This window comes from Brienomyrus brachyistius, unplaced genomic scaffold (genome assembly GCF_023856365.1).
Source record: "Brienomyrus brachyistius isolate T26 unplaced genomic scaffold, BBRACH_0.4 scaffold54, whole genome shotgun sequence".
NCBI lineage: Eukaryota > Metazoa > Chordata > Actinopteri > Osteoglossiformes > Mormyridae > Brienomyrus > Brienomyrus brachyistius.
Window position 1 is genome coordinate 720,132 of NW_026042329.1, and position 19,925 is coordinate 740,056.

The 19,925-nt window shown below is 43.6% G+C and overlaps 2 protein-coding genes across 4 annotated transcripts; one reads left to right on the forward strand and one right to left on the reverse strand.

Moving 5' to 3' along the window:
- Nucleotides 1–21: 21 nt before the first annotated feature.
- Nucleotides 22–6,255, forward strand: tcea1 (transcription elongation factor A (SII), 1). 2 transcript variants are annotated; one of them, XM_049001013.1, is made up of 10 exons: nt 22–352; nt 1,384–1,446; nt 2,966–3,071; nt 3,350–3,452; nt 3,533–3,672; nt 3,795–3,851; nt 4,349–4,503; nt 4,841–4,987; nt 5,359–5,430; nt 5,859–6,255. In XM_049001013.1, the coding sequence occupies exons 1-10, from the start codon at nt 278–280 to the stop codon at nt 5,865–5,867; spliced, it is 927 nt and encodes a 308-aa protein (XP_048856970.1). In that variant the 5' UTR covers nt 22–277; the 3' UTR covers nt 5,868–6,255. The 2 variants fall into 2 exon arrangements, with proteins under 2 accessions (XP_048856970.1, XP_048856969.1); XM_049001012.1 differs by having other exon boundaries at nt 25–352; nt 3,530–3,672.
- A 1,756-nt stretch (nt 6,256–8,011) lies between these two features.
- LOC125724077 (regulator of G-protein signaling 20-like) lies at nt 8,012–18,748 on the reverse strand. 2 transcript variants are annotated; one of them, XM_049001031.1, is made up of 5 exons: nt 18,637–18,748; nt 12,218–12,355; nt 11,381–11,461; nt 10,778–11,012; nt 8,012–9,713 (listed from the first exon to the last, which is right to left on the reverse strand). In XM_049001031.1, exons 1-5 carry the CDS (start codon nt 18,645–18,647, stop codon nt 9,525–9,527), a joined length of 654 nt encoding a protein of 217 aa, XP_048856988.1. In that variant the 5' UTR covers nt 18,648–18,748; the 3' UTR covers nt 8,012–9,524. The 2 variants fall into 2 exon arrangements, with proteins under 2 accessions (XP_048856988.1, XP_048856989.1); XM_049001032.1 differs by having other exon boundaries at nt 12,218–12,375; nt 18,637–18,700.
- Nucleotides 18,749–19,925: the final 1,177 nt, after the last annotated feature.

Sequence of the window (19,925 nt, forward strand, 5' to 3'; positions counted from 1 at the left end):
GGTTTATAGGAAAAGCAAAGTGGCCGCAGGTAGAAGGCGGAGAGGAGCGCGATCGTGCGCAGACGCAGCGGCAATCAGTGCATCGGCCATCGGCCCCCTCGCCGAGTCGCTGATCCTTCCCTCCCCGGGCCAGCTGCGCCCGCCCAGCGTACTGATGCGCCTGTGCACTGTCGCCGAGCTGCTGGCCTGACCCTTTTCGTTTTGTTTTTTTTATTTTTTAACTATTTGTACATTTAATTTTTTATTGAATAAGACTTGTGGCGCAAGGCAGCGAGCGATGGGCAAGAGAGAAGAGGAGGAAATCATCCGGATCGCCAAGAAAATGGATAAGATGGCGCAGAAGAAAAACGGGGTGAGAGATGAGAAGGGGGATCATGCCTGTGTCGGGAAGCCGCTCACAGGAGACTAGATCACCGAATAAATATTCATGATCGGGGACTGTTTCATACTTTTGTGCTGTATGTTAAATTAAAGTGACTAAGTATTTAAAGAGGGCTTCCTTATTCACGGTGTATGGTGCCCGGCGGGTTGCCTTTATTTCGGCTCTCCCGGCATGCCCCGTGTGTATATAAAGGGTGTCTTCAGCCGGCTTTATCTGACCTTATACCCGGCTCGCCTGGGTGCGTTTGCATGAAAGCGCGCTGTTTTTTTAAATAAAAAAATCTTCACGAGTTTTTAAAATGTGACTTTACGGATCCGAGGCCTCCGCGGTCCTCCCGCTGGTAGTTAGACATAATGCCGCGGCGGCGCGCCTCCCTCGGCGCCAGGATGCCGGGGAACATGCGGGCGCACGGAGGATCGCGGCGGCGGCGGCGGCGATGGCCGGTCGCGATCGCGCCCCCCAACCGAAACGGTGTTTTTCGCCATGCGTCTGTCGGCCTTGGGATGCATTTGCCGGGAATCATCTGGAATACCCAGCTGGGACAGTGTGCAATTGCAAAAATACAACACAGTACCTGTTTTGCTGCCTTAGCTAGCAATTGAGTAATTAAAATTAAGCAAATGACTGAAGTACTTACAATCTGAAGCTCTGAACCTGCTCAGCGAGTTTGCAGGTGCAATAATGCACTACAATATTTATACTACTACCTTAACATGTAATTAAAATGCAGCGTGTGAGTCAGTGGGTTAGCTCTCTGTGCCCGTGACCCCAAAATACTCCAGAGACTGAGCCTGCTCCCTCAATTTTACCTCTTTGTGGATTAAAAGCATCAGCTCAATAAATGTAACGGCTATGTAACGTTTAGCTGCTATTGTCTGAACAATCCAGAATATATTGCTGGGACTGTGTGGTCGCAGTAATGCATTACAATTGTTGTTTTTGCCGCTGTGGACTGTAATTTCGGAAACAAAATTAAGTAATTGTTGAAATTGCACTCACAGTCCGGAGCTCTGGACCTGCTCAGAGAGCTGAAGAACATTCCAATGACACTCGAACTGCTACAGGTGAGAGGCCGCCGGATATGGGGTGCCAAATCTCAAGTTCTCCTTTTGCGTACAAAATACATACATTCTGTGCCACATAAAGCAGCATTCAGTGATGAAATCAAGAAATACCTTGCTGCATTCTGTCCACAAAAGCAACAAAAACTCCACTTTCGTGCACAGAAATCAAAAGGAATGTTTCATTTTGTGTGCTGAATTGGTAGCAGGATTTTGTGGACAGGAGAAAGTCATTTTGTGGTCAAAATGCATTTCATGAATGATGCACATTTAATTTGTGGACGAAATGCATTTTGTGAATTAAAGAAAGTCATTTTGTGGGCGAAATTAATCTTTTGCTGAGTCACGAAAGGTATCACAAAGGTATGAAACGCCTTTAATCTTTCACTGAAGAAGGAGAGGTACGTAGCAGGTGCCTTGGGGGGAGGGGGTGGTACCTTGCAATGACCAGAACTTGGATTGCGGCTTTGATTTTGCAAACACATGTCATGGCATTTAACTTGCGTTTAAATGTAGTAAAAATACAAATAACTCCGGGGCTCATACTTTTAGTAACTAATCACTAATTAGGCACATAACAAGAGCCCTCCTTACGATAGGCAGTTGGCCAGTGACTGTCCAGTCCCTGGTCGTCCCCCTGAACATTCAGTGCACCTGATCAAGTCACTAACTCCATCAGTAGTTTGCGACGCCAGCGATTCTACGAGGGTCCGCAGACAGTCTGTGACTCCTTGTGTTAATCCATTAATAATCGCCATTTTATTGTTGCTTATGAGGTGCAGGTTCCCCGGTGTGCTTGATGTGAACTGTAGGGTACAGTGTTACTCGGCGGAAGATGGGACAGTACAATTGGAGAGAATCAGCTCCGAGATTTTTCACTGGCTTGGCTTAAAAATATCGAAAGTGTAATGAAAAAATATTGACACCAATGAGTGCATACAACAGTAAAAGTATGAGTCCAGGAGTCATTTGTATTTTTTCATCAGTCCATTTTCTGAAACCGCCTAATCCCAACTGGGGTCTGGGGGGGGGCAAGAGCGTGCAAACTCCACACAGAAAGGACCTGGGATAAAACCCAGGACCTTCTTGCTGCGAGGCAGCAGCGCTAATCACTGCGCCACCCTGTTTGTATTTTCATCACACGTAAATGCGAGTTAAACATAATTGCACACGTCTGCAGAATCAAAGTCACCGGTCCACCTTGACTATCATTCACGAAATGTTACACAACGTGACTTTTTTTAATTCACAAAATGCATTTCGTCCACTAAATTCTGTGCACAAAATGAAACATTTCTTTTTGATTTCTGTGCATGAAAGACAGTGAAGTCTTTTTGCTTTTGTGGACAGAAGGCAGCGAGGAATTACTTGATTCCGTCATCAAAAATGCTTTTTTTGTGGCACAGAATGTATTTTGTAAACGAAAACACTTGGCTCCCCATAGCCGGACACCGCCGCCTTTATATGTATGGGATACTGATGAGGAGTGATTATAAAGAAATAACATCGCCTTCTCCATTAGTCCACCCGCATCGGGATGTCGGTGAACGCCATCCGTAAGCAGAGCACTGATGAGGAGGTCACAACGCTGGCCAAGTCACTTATTAAGTCGTGGAAGAAGCTTCTAGGTAAATGTTCCAGTGTTCTCTTGCTACTCTTAACTCTTAAAATACTAGCATGTTTGTTTTTAGTGACAATCATATTTCCAGTGTAGTACCACCAGAGGGCAGCACTGGCTTGAAGATTTGTTTTCCTGAAGATTTTTGTTTTACTGTCTCTCACTTTAGCTGTATGGAGATGACTGAATGAGGGATATATTTGTACTCAAAGCGGTGGAGTGTTTTATTACGCGACATGCCGCTTTGCGTACGTATCAGACCGCGTCTGAAGATGTTATGATTGACAGATGAACCGGGAGGGGGAGAGAAGCTGGCAGAGGAGAAGAGGAAGGAGCCCACCACGCAGGCCGTATCATCCTCACAGAACAGCCCAGAACCTCGCGAGGAAAGGTGACTCTGGACCATGCCGCGAGGTCCTTACCACCCCCTCTCTGAATGCCGGTCTGATGGCGCCGTTCCCCTCCCAGTAGCTCCAGCAGCAATTCCAGCAGCGAACCTGGCGCTGTGGCCCCAGACACACTGATCACCACGTTCCCTAGAGCCCCCAGCACCTCGGACTCCGTCCGGAACAAATGCAGGCAGATGCTTGCCAGTGCCTTGCGAGCTGGTGGTAAGCCCCGCCCCCTGTCCCCTATTGCCTTTCTCGCAACATGGCCGACTCAAATTCAGCTGTTTTGTGCACTCGACCCAGCTGTTTGTACATCACTCTTCATCTCTGTCTCTCACTCCCAGATGATTACATTGCTATTGGTGCTGACTGCGACGAGCTCGGGGCCCAGATCGAGGACTATATCCTTCACCGGCCCAGGAGATAATAAATAGATCAATTCCTCTGTCTCCTGATCTGGGCAAGGTTTTAAATCTCTGGGTACGTCGGAAATGGCTAAATGATCAGATGCCCTCAAATCAAAGGGCAGGCCTGGATGCTGTGCCCATGATCGGAAGGTTGCCGGTTCAAATCCTAGAGTCAGCAGACCCTTGGAATCCTGAACAAGACTCTTCTCCAGTTGCTCAAGGGACTGTCTGGCCCTGCTCTGTTGCACATCACTTTGGAAATTAGAAAATTAAGAAATTGTAAATCGTAAATGAGCGAATGTAAAGATTATTGCGTCTTGTGCTGCATTATTGTGTAGCTGTTGGCAGTAGCTGTGTAGTAACTGATTTGTTTGTGTGAGACCTCACAGTGCCGTTAATTAGGCTATAGGTCTAGGATGAGGGTGCAGTCTTCTGTATGTGGGTTGCCTCCCCCATCTGAGGTTCGAACGCGCCCCTTAACTCTGCAGCACGCATCTTCCAGGAGCTCAAAAACACGGACACGAAGTACAAGAACCGCGTGCGCAGTCGGATCGCCAACCTTAGGGACCTGAAGAACCCCAACCTCCGCAAGAACGTTCTCTGCGGCAATGTACCGCCCGACCGCATGGCCCGTATGACAGCGGAGGTGAGCCCCTACCCCCATTTGGGGCCTTCGCAGGTCCTGACACCATTATAGGGATCTTCACCTGGTTCCTCCGATATAGCTGTGAAGTTCTTGTGTTTTAAGGATTTTGTCATGCTTCTTAGAAGAATCTATGATGGGGTGGTGGTCAGGAGAAGTTAGTGCCACAGCCTTAAAACTGTATGGTTATGGGTTCGAGTCCCACCCTCACACATCCTTAAGTACACACTAATAAGGTATAACCCCCCAGCTACGGATCAAACTGCTCCGTTCCTGAAAGCCTTTGCGAGCACGCCACTCATCTCACACAGGTTTGGTTGCATCTCGTTCCCTGCAACAGGAGATGGCCAGTGATGAACTGAAGGAGATGCGCAAGAACCTGACCAAAGAGGCCATTCGAGAGCACCAAATGGCCAAGACGGGCGGCACGCAAACCGACCTGTTCACCTGTGGGAAGTGCAAAAAGAAGAACTGTACCTACACCCAGGTCTGTGCTGTTTTGTCTGTACTTGTTCCTGTTTGCTTGCTTGGTTTTGTTTTTGTTTCTGTCTGCTTGTTTGTTTGCTTGGTTTTGTTTTTGTTTCTGTCTGCTTGTTTGCTTGCTTGGTTTTGTTTCTGTCTGTTTGCTTGGCTTCAGTTCTTTTTATTTATTAGTATTTGCATAATTTTTCACAAATTTACTGTTACAGTATAACAATATATTTTAAGGCCTGTTTGCTTGCCTATTCGTTTGTAAATGTACTATGATTGTATAGATCATTATAAGTAATCATGGATGTTTAGTGTATTTTGATCTCTTCCATTGTGAGCCAGATTACGAGGCACATTTGACCTCCCTTTTCCATCTGACTCCTGCAGGTTCAGACCCGGAGTGCCGATGAACCGATGACCACATTTGTAGTCTGCAATGAGTGTGGAAACCGGTGGAAGGTGACCTCCCCGCACTTGACCACGTTGGCCGTGTTCTTGTAAAGAGTCTCAATTTAATTTGTGTCTGTGCTGTGATGGTGCCAGTTGGATGGTTGTGTTGACGCTGGGAAACACAAGGGCTGTTGGGTGAAGTTATGTAATTTTGTATCAAAGGTGGTCAGGATACTAAAAGAAACACTGACTTGTAAATCTACAGATATCGTTCATTTATTGGCATGTAGCTCAATCAGGAGGTTAAGGATCCGTTTTCATGCCTGGAAAGTTATGGGCTCAAATCCTACGTGCAGCAGATAAACCTAATTGTAGGGGCTCTTGAGCAATGCCCATAAAAAGTGGTATTTGAAAGCTGCCCAATTTCTGCAGATGGATGAATTAAGTACCTCTTCTGTTCTAATACTGTTTCATTTTGTTTTGTATTTCATTTGCAGTTCTGCTAGTCCCAGGTCAAGATTTCATCTAGATGTACGACGGCAGATTCCCCGAACCAGATCTCTAGTTTGTCCCAGCTTCCGTGGAAAATGGGCGGGGGGGCGGCCGAACGTTTCTGCTTCCAGTCGACCCTGGCGCTCGGTGAAAGCGGCAAGGCCGGACGCAGGTGGGGTCTCTCCCCCCAGTCCACTCCTGCCCTGCCGTTTTTACAGCCAGGTTAAAGGGCCACAAACGAAAAACATGCCCACATACCTGTGTTTGTAACAGAACCATCATGTCCAAAAGCTTCTCATCTTTTAAGTCCTCATTAGATTTAACTGTCAGACTACAACTGATGTTAATGTTTTTTTTCTTTTTTTATATGTAGTTTGACATTAAATTTTTGATCAATGCTAACCTCAGTTTGCTTTGTTTTGGGATGGGGGTGATTTAGCATATGTTTTAGTGGATTTGGATGGTGTGCCTGTGATTGGAAGGCTGGTGGTTCAAATCGCAGGGTCATCAGAGTGATTTCATTATGCTCTTGTTTAAGACCCTTAACTCTCAGTGGCTCCAGGGACTGGCAGACCATGCTCTCTCAAAAAATACAAAATGCGTGTCACTTTGAGTAAACGTATATGCTACATAAATAAAAAGTAATGTACAACATGGGTGAAGGTACCCATTTATAATGCCTCTGGTTTAACTATGGAGGTGAGGAACACGCACCACTGTGAGTGTTTTCCTGGGGGCTGGAGGGCCAATCCTGCCACCAACCCCCAAGTTATTCCCTGTAATTCAGAGGGCCTCCTTATAGGGCTGGATGTAGGTGAACGTCATACTCAGGACGAAGCGATTGCAGGTTAGGGGCCTTGCTCAGGCGAATCACTGTGGGCATTCACGGGATTTGAACCTGCAGCCTTCCAGTTTCTGGCACAGAGCCCGATCCTCCAAGCCACCACTCCGTCAGTAACTATGGGCCCTAGGATAAAATAGCATGGCTTCAGACTTGCATTATTTTTTTCTCATAAAAATTAAATATCTGCAGTCCACTAATCTATGAAACAGTCTATGCAGATCACTGAAATGAAAAATTGGAAAATGAAAGATTTAATGACTTAAAAACGTCTAGTCTGTGAACCAGTAGACCACTGCCCTAATTATAATACTAATTTGACCAGTTAGCTGTTTGGTTTTAACTATTAGTTAAAAAATATTAAGAAAATATAAATGCTCTAAAACCCTTTTGAGATCATACTACATAGTATAATAGTCTAGTTTCCAATTCATCAACATTTTTACATATGTGGATGAGCATAAAATCATAATTCTACCCTCAAAATAAGAATATTTCCCATGACAAACCTATTGTCATACTTAATACGCCACATGATAAAAACAGCGGATTGTGGGATATTATATTTCCCACCGTGCATGTTAACAGCTCGCGGAGTATGCAAAACCCCATTTAAAACAGAATTTCGAGGGCTATGCATTTTAATTGATACATGATAGTGAGGAGGAGCACGGCGCCCCCAATAGATGCTTTTGTCCTGATCGCAGGTGCATGTGCTTCAGCTCGTCGTGATCTTCTGTGGTAAAAGAACCGTGCGGTCTACGGGGAAGATTATTATTAAACAAATACTGTCATTAGTTTATTTACAGAGCTATTTTCATCAAAGACGTCTTCCCATGAAAATAGCGGACGTCTATAAAAAAAACCTCAGCATCACGTGATGTATGAGCATAATATTTCTCAAGATACACATCAGGCGTACCTAATATTGCGGGTTGTTTAACTCTTTTTTTTTCATTTAAATTAGACATATGTTTGCGATCCACGGTTGGCGTGATGTGCTCCTTAAAGGTAATCCCTAGTGATCCGTTGCACAAATTGGAGCGGACCCCGAAAGAAGCGCGCCTCGGGTGCCTGCTTGGAAATGCAATTTTAACGTGGGATATTTAACTTTACGCTAATTGTCAGTTTTATTTGCGTATTAGAATCGTCATTTAATTTATCATCAAACACTCGATGCGGCTTGCAAGACAATTGGGAAGAAATAAAACTGGATAAAATTGTTGTGCTTTATTATACTTTAAGAACAGAATTGTCTACAGTATTTCAGTTCTATGTAAAATATAAATTAAATATTATAAACACATACAGCTTCAATACAAATGATAAATTCATTTTGATTTTAAATACATTTATATCAATAACAATGAAACTCTCTTCCCCCTATATTTCCGATTGCACATGTTAAGAAGAATGTAAGCACCGGAGGACCACCTCGGTTTTCTTGTTGCAAGAAAAAAAAAACACATTCAAAGGCCGTGTAGATGCAGACGGTTCATAGCGAATAAAAAGGCACGTGCCCGGTGTAGCTCTCCGTGGGGAAAAAAGTCAGAATAAAGGAAAGGGCCGCCCAGCAGAGTAATTCATAGCTAGGTAAAGGGTAACTAAAATATATGGCCTTTCTCTTTTCATTGATACAAACACATTCATTTAAGTGTCAACTGCGCCCAGAAACAACGCTTCGAGATAGGACGAATTTGCTCTGAATCATGAAGGAATATATGCAATTATCATATAATATAATATACAGTAAAATCCCGTTATAGAGGAAACTTCAAATAACGGAATTTCGCTTATAACGGACAAACAATTTGGTCCTCAGAGCTGCTTTTTAGCTGTAGTTTTATTCGGGTATAACGGTGATATCCAGCGCAGATACGTAGTCAGGATTATTAATAGTCACGCATCTGCTCAGGTAAAGATGGATTACTACATGTACAATATAATAATATGTACCACACGTGTGTCTGCTGGGGTGTGGCGTGAGTAAATGGCGTCCTGTAGTTGTGTTCTGGCCATACAGCAACTCTGGATATAACGGACTTTGGATATAATAGACTGTTTTGCCAGGTCCCTTGAAGTCCGTTATAACGGGATTTTACTATAATAAAATACAATATAATATTTCTTTATTATTATTATTATTATTATTATTATTATGCTTGATCCCTGAACTGAACGGACAATAAGTGGAATGGTTCATAGTCAAATGTAATATAAATGGGCATTCAAAGTCCACTATTCTTTTAAAAATATAAATATTTGGAAAAAATGGAAATCACTTCATTCTGGGTGGTGTTGTCACATCTATCATGGAGTCAAGGAGAAATGCAAGTCACACAAGAAAGATCTGATATCTTATAAATATGCCTTTCGGGCCACATTCCGGTATCTTCCGAGAGCGTTGCCTTGTTGGACTGATTCTTCCCATTCGGCTCACAGACATTAAAGACCATGTCAAAATTCCCTTTTCTAAACACCGTAAGAACAAAAGCACCGAAGACACAACCTACAAGTTCACTTTTCACAATTATAAGAACCCCTTTCTCACTTCGATCCATAACAAAAAATTACGTAACGTGGAACAAAAACAGATTAAAAAAGAGGTTTGTTTTTGTCCGGATCATCTTTCCGTGTAAATCCAAAACAGCTCGTACTTGGGATGCAACGCAGCCTGTGGTCATGGTGCAGGAATATCCAGGTCGGGAATCACCCTTTCAACTCAAGCCAATGTTTTGGCGGGAAAATTTCCCTGCATGGACACATGGGCCCTTTCTGTCATTCTACTCCGAGAGAGTTAGGGAGAACAGCCAGTGAGAGAAGGCGGGGCCTACGATTTGGGCTCCTTCTCCACAAGCCTCTGAAGGAGGTCAGCGTAGGCCGGTGAGGCCATGTAGCGTGGGTACGAGTCCCGTTGCATCAGGGTGTAGATCTGAAACTGGGCGTCGTCGAATGTGCAGGACGAGGGCTCCAGCATGTTCCGGTTGATCACTTCTCGGACCCGGGAGTCCAGGCTGACCTACGTTCCGGGGAGAGGAGGAATTCACATGTCACTGTTGGGCCCCTCAGCAAGGTCCTTAACCCTGTCTCAAAAAGGTGTTTGTCACTTTACATGAAACCCTCTGCTAAATAAATAAAGAAATAACATACAGAAGTGTTGGTACTTGCTCACTGGCCTTAGCAGATGTGGGGTTATTCTGCCAAGTATGAGATTCAAACTAGCAACCTTCCGATTACAGATACCTAAACCACTGAGCTGCACATCATTTTCCAAATTACAGAACAGACATTGACTTGAACCAGAGACTATGAGTGCATAGTCTGATTTATACTCCTGCGTCGACTCCACACTGTAAGTAAATCGTAGGCGTGGACCCTACACCGTAGCCTGATGTGCAGCTCCGCAGGAAAGTAACTACACCTGACAGCAAGGCACACCGCGGGAAATGTGATTGGTCTGCTTGGTAGCAGTCATTTTTTCATGGTAGTGAAGACAGTGTACATGCTGGGTGTACGTACAGACGCTCCTCGGGTTACAAAGGGGTTACGTGCAGATAAACCTCTCGTAAGGTGAAAATATCATAAGGTAAAAATGCAACCTAACCTAGCATACCTCAAACATACTTACATTAGCCCACAGCTAGGCTGTCTGTTATTGGTTTTGCCCATTTCTTTAATAAAGTGTTGAATGTCTTGTGTATTTTTTAGAGTAATGTACTGAAAGTGAGATACATTCGCCCGTCGTAAACTTCAAATATCCGAACACAGATCATCGTAACACAGGGAGCACCTGTACATTTCTAATTGAAACTGAAGTGTTATTTATATTCAGCATTAAATATCCCAACTTAGGCGTCATAGAAACAGGCCGACAAAACGCTGATGGTGACAGTGCCAGTTTCACTTCCCTCCCTTAAGTTTATTCATACTTTTAAAAAGTAAGGAGTAGTACAGACACTAGATTTAGAAGGGAAAAGCGTACAAAGGGACCTTGTTTCAGCGCAACATTTTTTTCCAAATTTGTACAGGAAGTTTGGAGCAGCACAAATATAACCAGGCTTCGATAAAATGCATCCCACTGACCTCTTTGGGTGAAAGAATAGAGATGTAGTCTTCATATATGGTCCGGACTTTCTCCTTGATGGCACCCTCCCTAGTCTCCTTCTTGAGGTCCTCACAGGCCAGCCAGAAGAGCATGTTCTCCTCACTGAACTCCGTCCTGAGGAAGCTGCGGAAGGCCTCCCTCCCAGTGGGGCAGCTCATCATCCGGTCAAAGGACTGCCCCCAGGAACACACCTCCTCCACGGTGAGATCAGTGCTGGGGAGTAGGTGGGGGGACAGGCAGCAGGACACCTTGGACACGGTGCACACAGTCCGGCCAACACGGGATATCATATTAGCGGTAACAGTGAGATATCGCCCATGGGATTCGAACCCACAACCATCCAGATATGGGCAGAGATCCCTAACCTACTGAGTGGACATGCAGTGAAGCAGAATCTGAGAGAAAAAACATTGTAAGTGGGATCTCTATGAGGTATTCTCAGTATTTTAAGTCCCCAACTTGACAGTGGTTTGAAAACCAGCTTCATTCAAGTTTTTCACAAATGAAACTTATTCTGCCGCAGAAAGCTGTAGTAGAGCTGTGCTACTGGGGTTGGACACAGGAGGCGTTGTCAAACTGACCTGTCTTCGCAGTTTCCTGCCCCCTCTATCTTGATGTTGCTGGGCTCTCCCTCTCCACCATCTCCATTCCGCACAGTGAGACTGCAAGGCAACAGACGGTTGATTGGATGGAGAACGCTGTGTGTTTGGTAGGCCATTTCCCCCGCAACAGCCCCTCCTGGAAGCACTCCCACAGTGCATGTATTACACCAAAAATACAACGCACAGCCAGTAGGGGGCACCAGAGCACTCATGGTCACAGACACATAGGCTGACGTTTACTGGTTCAAGTCCCCCATATGGTATGCCACTGATCTACACATTAAAGGATTTGAACCGCCTTTTCACCAGCCTTGTTAATGCAGTGTTGCCATGGTAACAGATGTATACATTTATTCATGGTCCATAGCTCCATGTCTTACCCCCTATTTAGTGCAATGTTTGATCATGCAAACATCCCTCCCCATGTGCAGTGATATTTAGACTGGGAGCGCAGGTGCTTTTCCTCCAGAACCTGCAAACACCTATTCCTGCAAGGGCGGAGGCTGCAAGTGAAGCCCCCCCACTCACCAGCCTGGGTAATTAATCCAGCCAGCTTTGCAGCAGCTGGGGAGTCCGCTTGAGTGTAATGAGATTACGACCCCGGGTGGGATTTCATTCTGAGCCCCCGCCTCGCCACAATGAAGTGTTAACAGGCTTTAATGAGGATGCATCCATCTGTTGCTGCACCACCCACCCAGAGGGAGAGAATTATGCAGCTCATTCCTCCAGCCTGTAGCTGTGCACCCCTCATTCTGCTGGCCCACACCTAACGAGGACGGCCAGGGGGTGGAGCAAGAGGCCTCCACGCACTCTCACCAGGAGCAGCTGCAGCAGCAGCACCAGCAGAAGCAGCAGGCGTTGGGGGCGCGCTCTCTCGCGGCGGGTCGCGACCATGCCGCCTCCTCTGCCTCTGGCTGCCGATGCTCCGTCTCCTTCCGCTCCGATCCCATCGGCCTGCAGGGGGCGACAGAGTACTGGGAAGGATGAGATACAGAATGGCAGAAAATCCAACTGAAAGATACTGCTCGATCTATCTGTCTGTCTGTCTCATTTTTAATCACTCAGAGTAACCTAGCATGTTGTTCTGCAGGTTGCTGGTTCAAATCCCAAGGTCAGCTGAGTGATGTCACTATTGGGCCCTTGAGCACGGCCCTTAACCCTCAGTTGCTTCCAGGACTGTCCGACTCTACTTTTTTCTCAGCCGCATACTTTGATTTGAATGAAGGTGTCTGCTAAGTCTATGTAATCGTTAGAATAGGCGGTCACAGCTTGATATAAAAGATGTGTCACGATTCATTCATGAACAAACATGAGATCAGTATCTCACATGTGTTATTCATTACTTGTCCCTTCTGTAATTCCTTCAATAGTTCACAAAGGTTTACAGAATTAACATAAATAGTAAGAAATATAGTAAGTGATGAAACAATGTGAGACCAGTATGTAACTAAGACGTAGTTTGTGGGTGATTAATACATCAGTGATAGTGAAATTCTGTATTATTTGTGCCCAATGAAGTAAAGTGTTGCCTTTATATGTAATTCTAAGACTTGATGCTATCAGTGCTAAGAATATATTATATAAAGTTGTTTTATTTATTGGGGTAAACGTAAGAGATTATGCCAAGTAGTATGTGTACAAAACTGTCTTTCTTTTTTTAATTAAATCTTCATTTAATCTTATTTGCTGTTGTACAAGTATGAGTACAGGTATGATTCTCTTTGCTCTCCATGAGACATATGTAAAGTCGAAAGGTCTTGGAGGTAAGAGTGTGGGTGGGGGGGGGGGGGGGGGAGGCTGGAACCGGTGGTTAAGGGCCTCACTCAAGAGCCCACAAACATGTGACTATTCTGCTGAGGCCAGGGCTTGGGCTGGTGATCTTCTGATCAAAGGTACAGGGACTTAGTCTGCTGAGAAACTCAGGAATATTTATGTATTTAATGGCGAGAAGTCAGACATGTTACTAGTCACGTAGCATGAAAACATTTCGGCTGCAAGCGTATTCCGGTCTTGCCCTCCATGAAATAATTAACCTCAGGTGATTAGTCATCATCTGTCTTGGGAATTGAACACCACTACAGCAGGCCAGAGGCCCAATCAAAGAAGTCCCCTGAGAAACGCAAATATCATAATATCATAGCCAATAAATAAACCTGAGCCACTCTGACTGGTACTAGTGTCTTGGACGGAGATTGATTGTTACTGTTTGCATGTGCCCACACTACACTAAAGGTGCATACGATCTTGGAAGCCCCCACGAAGCGGACTGAAGTGAGCACAGGATCCAAGTCAGGTGACCAGCGTCCCATTGGACTGTTTGAAGACCCAGAAACCATAGAGGAGAGACATTCAATCTCTGTAGAAGCATCGCTAAAAGCAGCACACCCCCAAGATGAGAGGCTGTGCAGATACGTCACGCAAGCTGGGTCACTTCACACACTCATCTTCAGATGCTCATCCAATAGGGAGGCAAAAGCGATAACGATGCGATTCGATGAAGCACGGGATTCAAGGGGGGGGGGCACACCCTGGAGGGAACGCCAGTCCATCGCAGGACACACGTTCACACGCTATGCAGGAAAACATCGCAAACGTCCGGAGGATAAGCAGCCTCATATAGGAGGCAGAATTTTTAAGCCCTGCCTTGAGGAGGCGTGAGGTGACAGTGAGGTCACCTGTTATGCAGCTTTGAATCTCATACTGTACTGTTTGTGCCTCGCTTGTACGGGGCTTTCGGCAAAAGTGTCTGCCAAATAAATACATGTAAATGCAATGCAAATGTAATTATATAACACAATGTGCAATGTAGCACATTATATGGCAATAATTAGAAAGACAGATGTTCTTACATATTTAAAACATAAAAAAACACATTTAAATATATTCCAAAACATACATACAGCATATTCCCCAAACCACCATTACATGTAGATATGGCACCAATGAGAATTCAGATGTATCTCTGGCCACGATAAAACGTATGCAGACTTCAGACTTTTTTTTAAAGTTTGCTTAATGACCACTTAAAGGTTTTTTCTGCGCTCCATTGTATATTTTGTGCTAGAGACGCATGTGGACTTTTTGAGAAAATATCGTGAAATACAGTGATATTTTTACGGCTGATTTCTTTATTGCATTTAATTTGGAAACAGTGCACAATTTGCGCTTTAAGAAATACTCTACATATTTCTGTTCATTTCTGTGAAAATTGTACCTGAATATAACAAAGAAGCAGGTTTGTGTGAATGATGTTGGTCGGGGATTCATTCCTGTGGCGTAGTGGCATAGCTTCACTTTCAGCAACATGACCATTACGTTCCCCTGTTAGCATACTCGCACAATGCTGCTACAACACTAAATGTAGATAGTTTGCCATGTATTTTAAGTGTACTGAGACAAATACCTCATTTAAAGCTTAGTAGTTGATAAATATATATTGCATTTGTACCACAATTAGCAGATACTCAAAATGTTAATGTTGAGATTAAAATGGAAAAAAACCTTACATGCCATGTATTCTGATTTTTTTTCTCTGCTAAAATCTACCAGATTTATACATTGTGTAAATGAAGAGCTTTAAGCTATACATCATCAGCTATACATCTCCCAGCAGTGTTATAGGCTTCTGTTCCTGTGATCGGAAGGTTGCTGGTTCAAATCCCAGGGTCAGCACAGTGATGTCACTATTGGGCCCTTCAGCACGGCCCTAAACCTGAATTGCTCCAGGGACCGTCTGACCCTGCTTTATAAAAAATGTGTCACTTCTTGAAAAAGCATCCGCCAAGTAATGGTAAAAACAACCAAATAAAGATGAATAACAGCAATGACGCATAACAGAGTCTAAGAACGACTCAAACCTGCGAAAACAATCGGGACTCCCCGTGACTGAAAGGTTTTGTGGATGTACTTTTCTGCCACAATTTATTAAATATGACATGCAACACAACAAATTGTTTACGAGTCATACTTTCCTCCTTCTGGGAAAAAAGTGATTTCTACCAAATTGATACCCTGTATATCCTGTTTCACATTAACCATATGGTAATTCCCAAGGCGACATTCCTGGGGAATGGATACAACAAAACAAAGAGAATAGCGGTCACGTGACTGCCCGGAGAGATTAATTAGCCACGTGTTCGAGCAGCTGGGAGCTCATCAGATAAACAAGGAGCAGGGGAACGGTTTGCAATAATGCGAGCGCCACATTCACGCGCAGTTTGCATCAGCCATACGCGCCTTATACGCCCTGAAAAAAAACCCTCCAAATATAGTCTTTGCAAGCAGCCTCATAACTATACGGTATGGTAATGTTCACTAACTTCTAATAATTAGCAAATTGCGAAATTAAAGATAATAATTGGCAGATACATTTATCCGCAACAGAGGTTACTTTGAGTTACTGTTCATAGCAGAAGACATCTACACCACGGTTCCAATCTGTATAAATGATCCCTTTCCATGTTAATTCAAACTGAATTTTACTGTATGCCCCCGTTAACCGGTATCTCCACCCCTCATGTAATGTTGGCAAACACCAGCAGCGCCCCCTACCTATTACATACATAAAATGTAGCGCGAATGTCAGCAGCTGAATATCTACAAATCTGAACGTCCATCCATCTTCCATAATGGTTTATGACTGTCACGTGAGCCTGGAGTCTGTCCCAGGCAGGACAGGGCACAAGGTAGATATAAACACTGTGGGCAGGATTCCAGTCCATCAAAGGGCACACACATGCAGAACCAGACAGTAAAGGCGATTTATAGATGCCTGTCTGTTTTATGTATCACTAGATATAGTTGGATGAAGACCAACATATAACAAACTAACAAAGCAGACCCCAAATAGGCTGGAGTAGACGGGCATAAAAATCATTTTGCCGTAATGAACTTTTAACTTCATACACTTAAATTTCAGCATGTAAACGAGCAGCTCTATATGTTTTGTATCAAGACTAAAACGCTTTTTTTTAGAATTCATGTAGTGTTACAGACTGCGTATCCTAACGACAAATTATGTGTTTTGATTATGGGTATTTACGTAACAAACAGAAATGCCATATAATTTATTAAATTGTCCCCATGATCATGTCTTGGATAAGCGGTTGGAAGATGGATGGATAGATAATTAGAGCTGTAGGTTAATGATGCAGGAAAATTTTCGATATAGGTACAGACTTACTTTCAACTTACAAACTTTCGGGCATACGAACGAAGAGGACTGTAAGTCCAAATTGGGTTTATTGGGCTACCAGAACAGTAGCGTGCGTACTCCCAGCATCCTAGTTCATTGTACTTGCGTAACGGTAAAACGTGCTTTCTTGAGATTATGTTTGTTTTATGTATCATTATTAATGTGTTTTATGATAAGACAACATGTATTGACATTATATCATACTTATTTATGCATGCAGATTTGAGTATACCCTTAAATGATGCTGAATAACAACTTACGAACATTTCAAGTCACGAACGGCCGTTCGGAACGTATCTCTTTCGTGAGTAGAGGAGCGTCTGTATACCTTTCAAAATACGGTGTAAAACGCTGCCCTGCGGGACATCCCCAAGACAGCGCCAAAGGGCACCCCCAGTGGACAGAGGAACAGACGCGTCATCATCTGTACTGGATTAGATTATGGGTGCAGTTTCTTTATATTTGCTGCCTGTCTCATACATGCGGCCTGACAGTTTGTAAATAAGTACATCGGCCAGCACTGCTCAGCACTGGCCACATGATCCAAGGATTCCTTAATTCATAATTTACAGCTAATTAGACAGGCCTACATATATCTATCCAGCAACTTTCTAACCGCAGATCAAGTAAAGGGTCACTACTGCTAAGTACTGCTAATATTTTATTGCACAGTTACACTAAAAATTTCCATTACAGTAAAATTTAATACAATATATCATCTGGGCGTCGACATTTTGTTAGTAAATTACACAAATTTAAACAGATAGCACTGAAAACGTCCTTAGCACGAACAAGACATGCATATTTAAGATGAACTACATCGATTAGTGTTAAGCATGGTATTGTATTCCTCTACTGGGACGCGAATACGCCACCTTCCGGCCGCAGGGGCGTGCAGCAGCTCGGCAGCGCCTGTACGCGAACGGTTTAGAATGCTGATCAACGTGAGGGGAGCCGCACAACCAAAAAGAGCGCTTTCTTTACAGATACGTCAAAACTAATAAAAAACAATCTATAATATTTTAAACGAGTTATAAGAATCTATAAGGCATGTTACAGGTGGACATATTCGAAAGCTACCTGACCTATCAATATAGAACGGATAAATAATAATAAATTATTAATAAATATAATTCTGCCTTAATCTTAATTACACAATTCAGAATAATAGTTACACGTATGCGTTTATTTGAGACGTTATAAAATGCGTTCATTCTACAAAACACCAATTTACGCCGTTACGACGGGGAAAGTCCGCATCTTACCTTGATAAAATCACCAGCGGAACAACTTATAAAAGTCGAACCATTAGACGTGATAACATATTTTCCCTGTTTTTACTTTAGTCTACGTGTATAAGATAAAACATTTAAAGGCGGTTAATATTGCAAATAGATGCCCAGAGTTCTGAAGGAGCTGTAATGAGTTTTAGCAAATACACAGCAGCGACATATGTTTTTTGTTTGTTTGTTTTTTGCGCAAGCACGTGCATGCTCATTTATTCACCTTTTCCTAATGATATAATACGTGTAGTTTATAGGAAAGGCAAACTGTGCCCAGCAGTGACAGCAGGCGTCCCCCATCTATCCAAAGTATAGTGGCAGAAGCTGCGATAACGGTAGCAGGCTTTACTCTCAAATGCGACCGTACCCAAAAAAACCAGCAGCCCACCAAAACTCAGAGGCGACGTATCTAAACCCTAAAACAGGCGTGAACATCGACAGCGGAATCAAGAGCGAAATGCTCCTGGTGATTTCATTATTATCGAGAATACTAACGCAAAAGCGCATCAAACCATGTTGTGCAACAGACACTTCCGATCGCCGCAAATGCATTTTCAAGATGCATGGTTTTTGTCACTCATCAGATCATCGAAAAAGACTGTTTCGGCAGACTGTGGTTTAAATTATGCAGGACAGTCACTAGAAACAAAATCGTCATTTATATCAACTTGCATTGATTGCCACATTGGAGTATGTCTACAATTATTCCTCATACAATCACAGAGTCTGCAGACACATTCCTACGTGCCGGTACTTACAATTTCACCATGTATGCTAGATAAGAGGTAAATCTTTGCTTTGATTACATCCGTTTGCTGTGGGCTTTCCAGACCGACTGCTTTCGGTCCAAGCGCATGCGTCCCAACGACCTACAACGCCCCCCACGCCCCCGCCACCCGTACCGGAGCCTTCTGGATGTATACCTACACCCGCTCAGTTTAGGGATGCCGGCGTTTTAATGTCCGAAATTTCAGTGGCGAAAATCAAACTCGCCAGTTTCAGCCGCACCGATTAAATCGACGATGGGATTATCCTTCCTCCGCACACATTGAGCGGTTCTGTTAGATTGCATTTCCTAAAACTGTTTTCTAATTTCAGGGACACCTCTAACCTTATTTTTATAAGCCGCAAAAACATTCATTTTAATATAAGTTATTCTTAGTGTTTTATTAAGACAATTTCAATATTCTATTCATATTTCTTGGTTCAGGGTCATCCCAAAGCGTACATGAGACTGTACGTTTAATGTTGAAACTACAGGGATTTTTACTTATCATCAAATTCAGCTCAGTCATTCCGCTTTCTCGGTTTTGACAGCATGACTGGGTTTTCCCCCGTCAATATAGCATCCTCTCACCGATAATGGTGTAGCCACTCGATCATAATTCACAGCATCACGCATAGATCATGTCGCCATTGACTGATCTGCTTTCAGTTGCATGTAACATTTACTGTCCATTTCCTTGCCATAGCCATGCTGAAACCAGAAATTTAAGAAAAAAAAGATTAATATTATAGCCACTGCTCAGTAAATATTGTTTGTACCCACATGCAATCGATTGTTGGTTTATTCCCAAATAAGGTTCACTTTCATTCAGTGGAGATCAAATTTGGCTCCCTTTTCGATTCCATCCATCCATCCATCCATCCATTCAGACTCGCGTTGGGCCTACAGCTTATTCTAGGGTACACGGCTGGGGTAGACGCTCAGTAGAATGCCAGTCGGATTCTTCACTTTGAACCTACGGTTATGCGGTGTATGCATGGGAAATAATTCCCGTCTTCGACACTGACTCTGGCGCTTCATCTGAAACAGCGCCACCCACAGGACCGTGGGGCATCTTTTCCGCAGGTTTATTCTCGGATAAATAGAGAAATTTTACGTCCTTTCTACTACATTTCCAATGGGTATTACAACTATACGGTAACTTCTACAGTAACTGTTGTTAGATATTTTTGTGCAAATAATCACACATTTGCCAATAAAACGCTTTTTTTGCCTATTAATAATTTATTGTTATTTTATAGACTGGCTTTGCGAAATGCA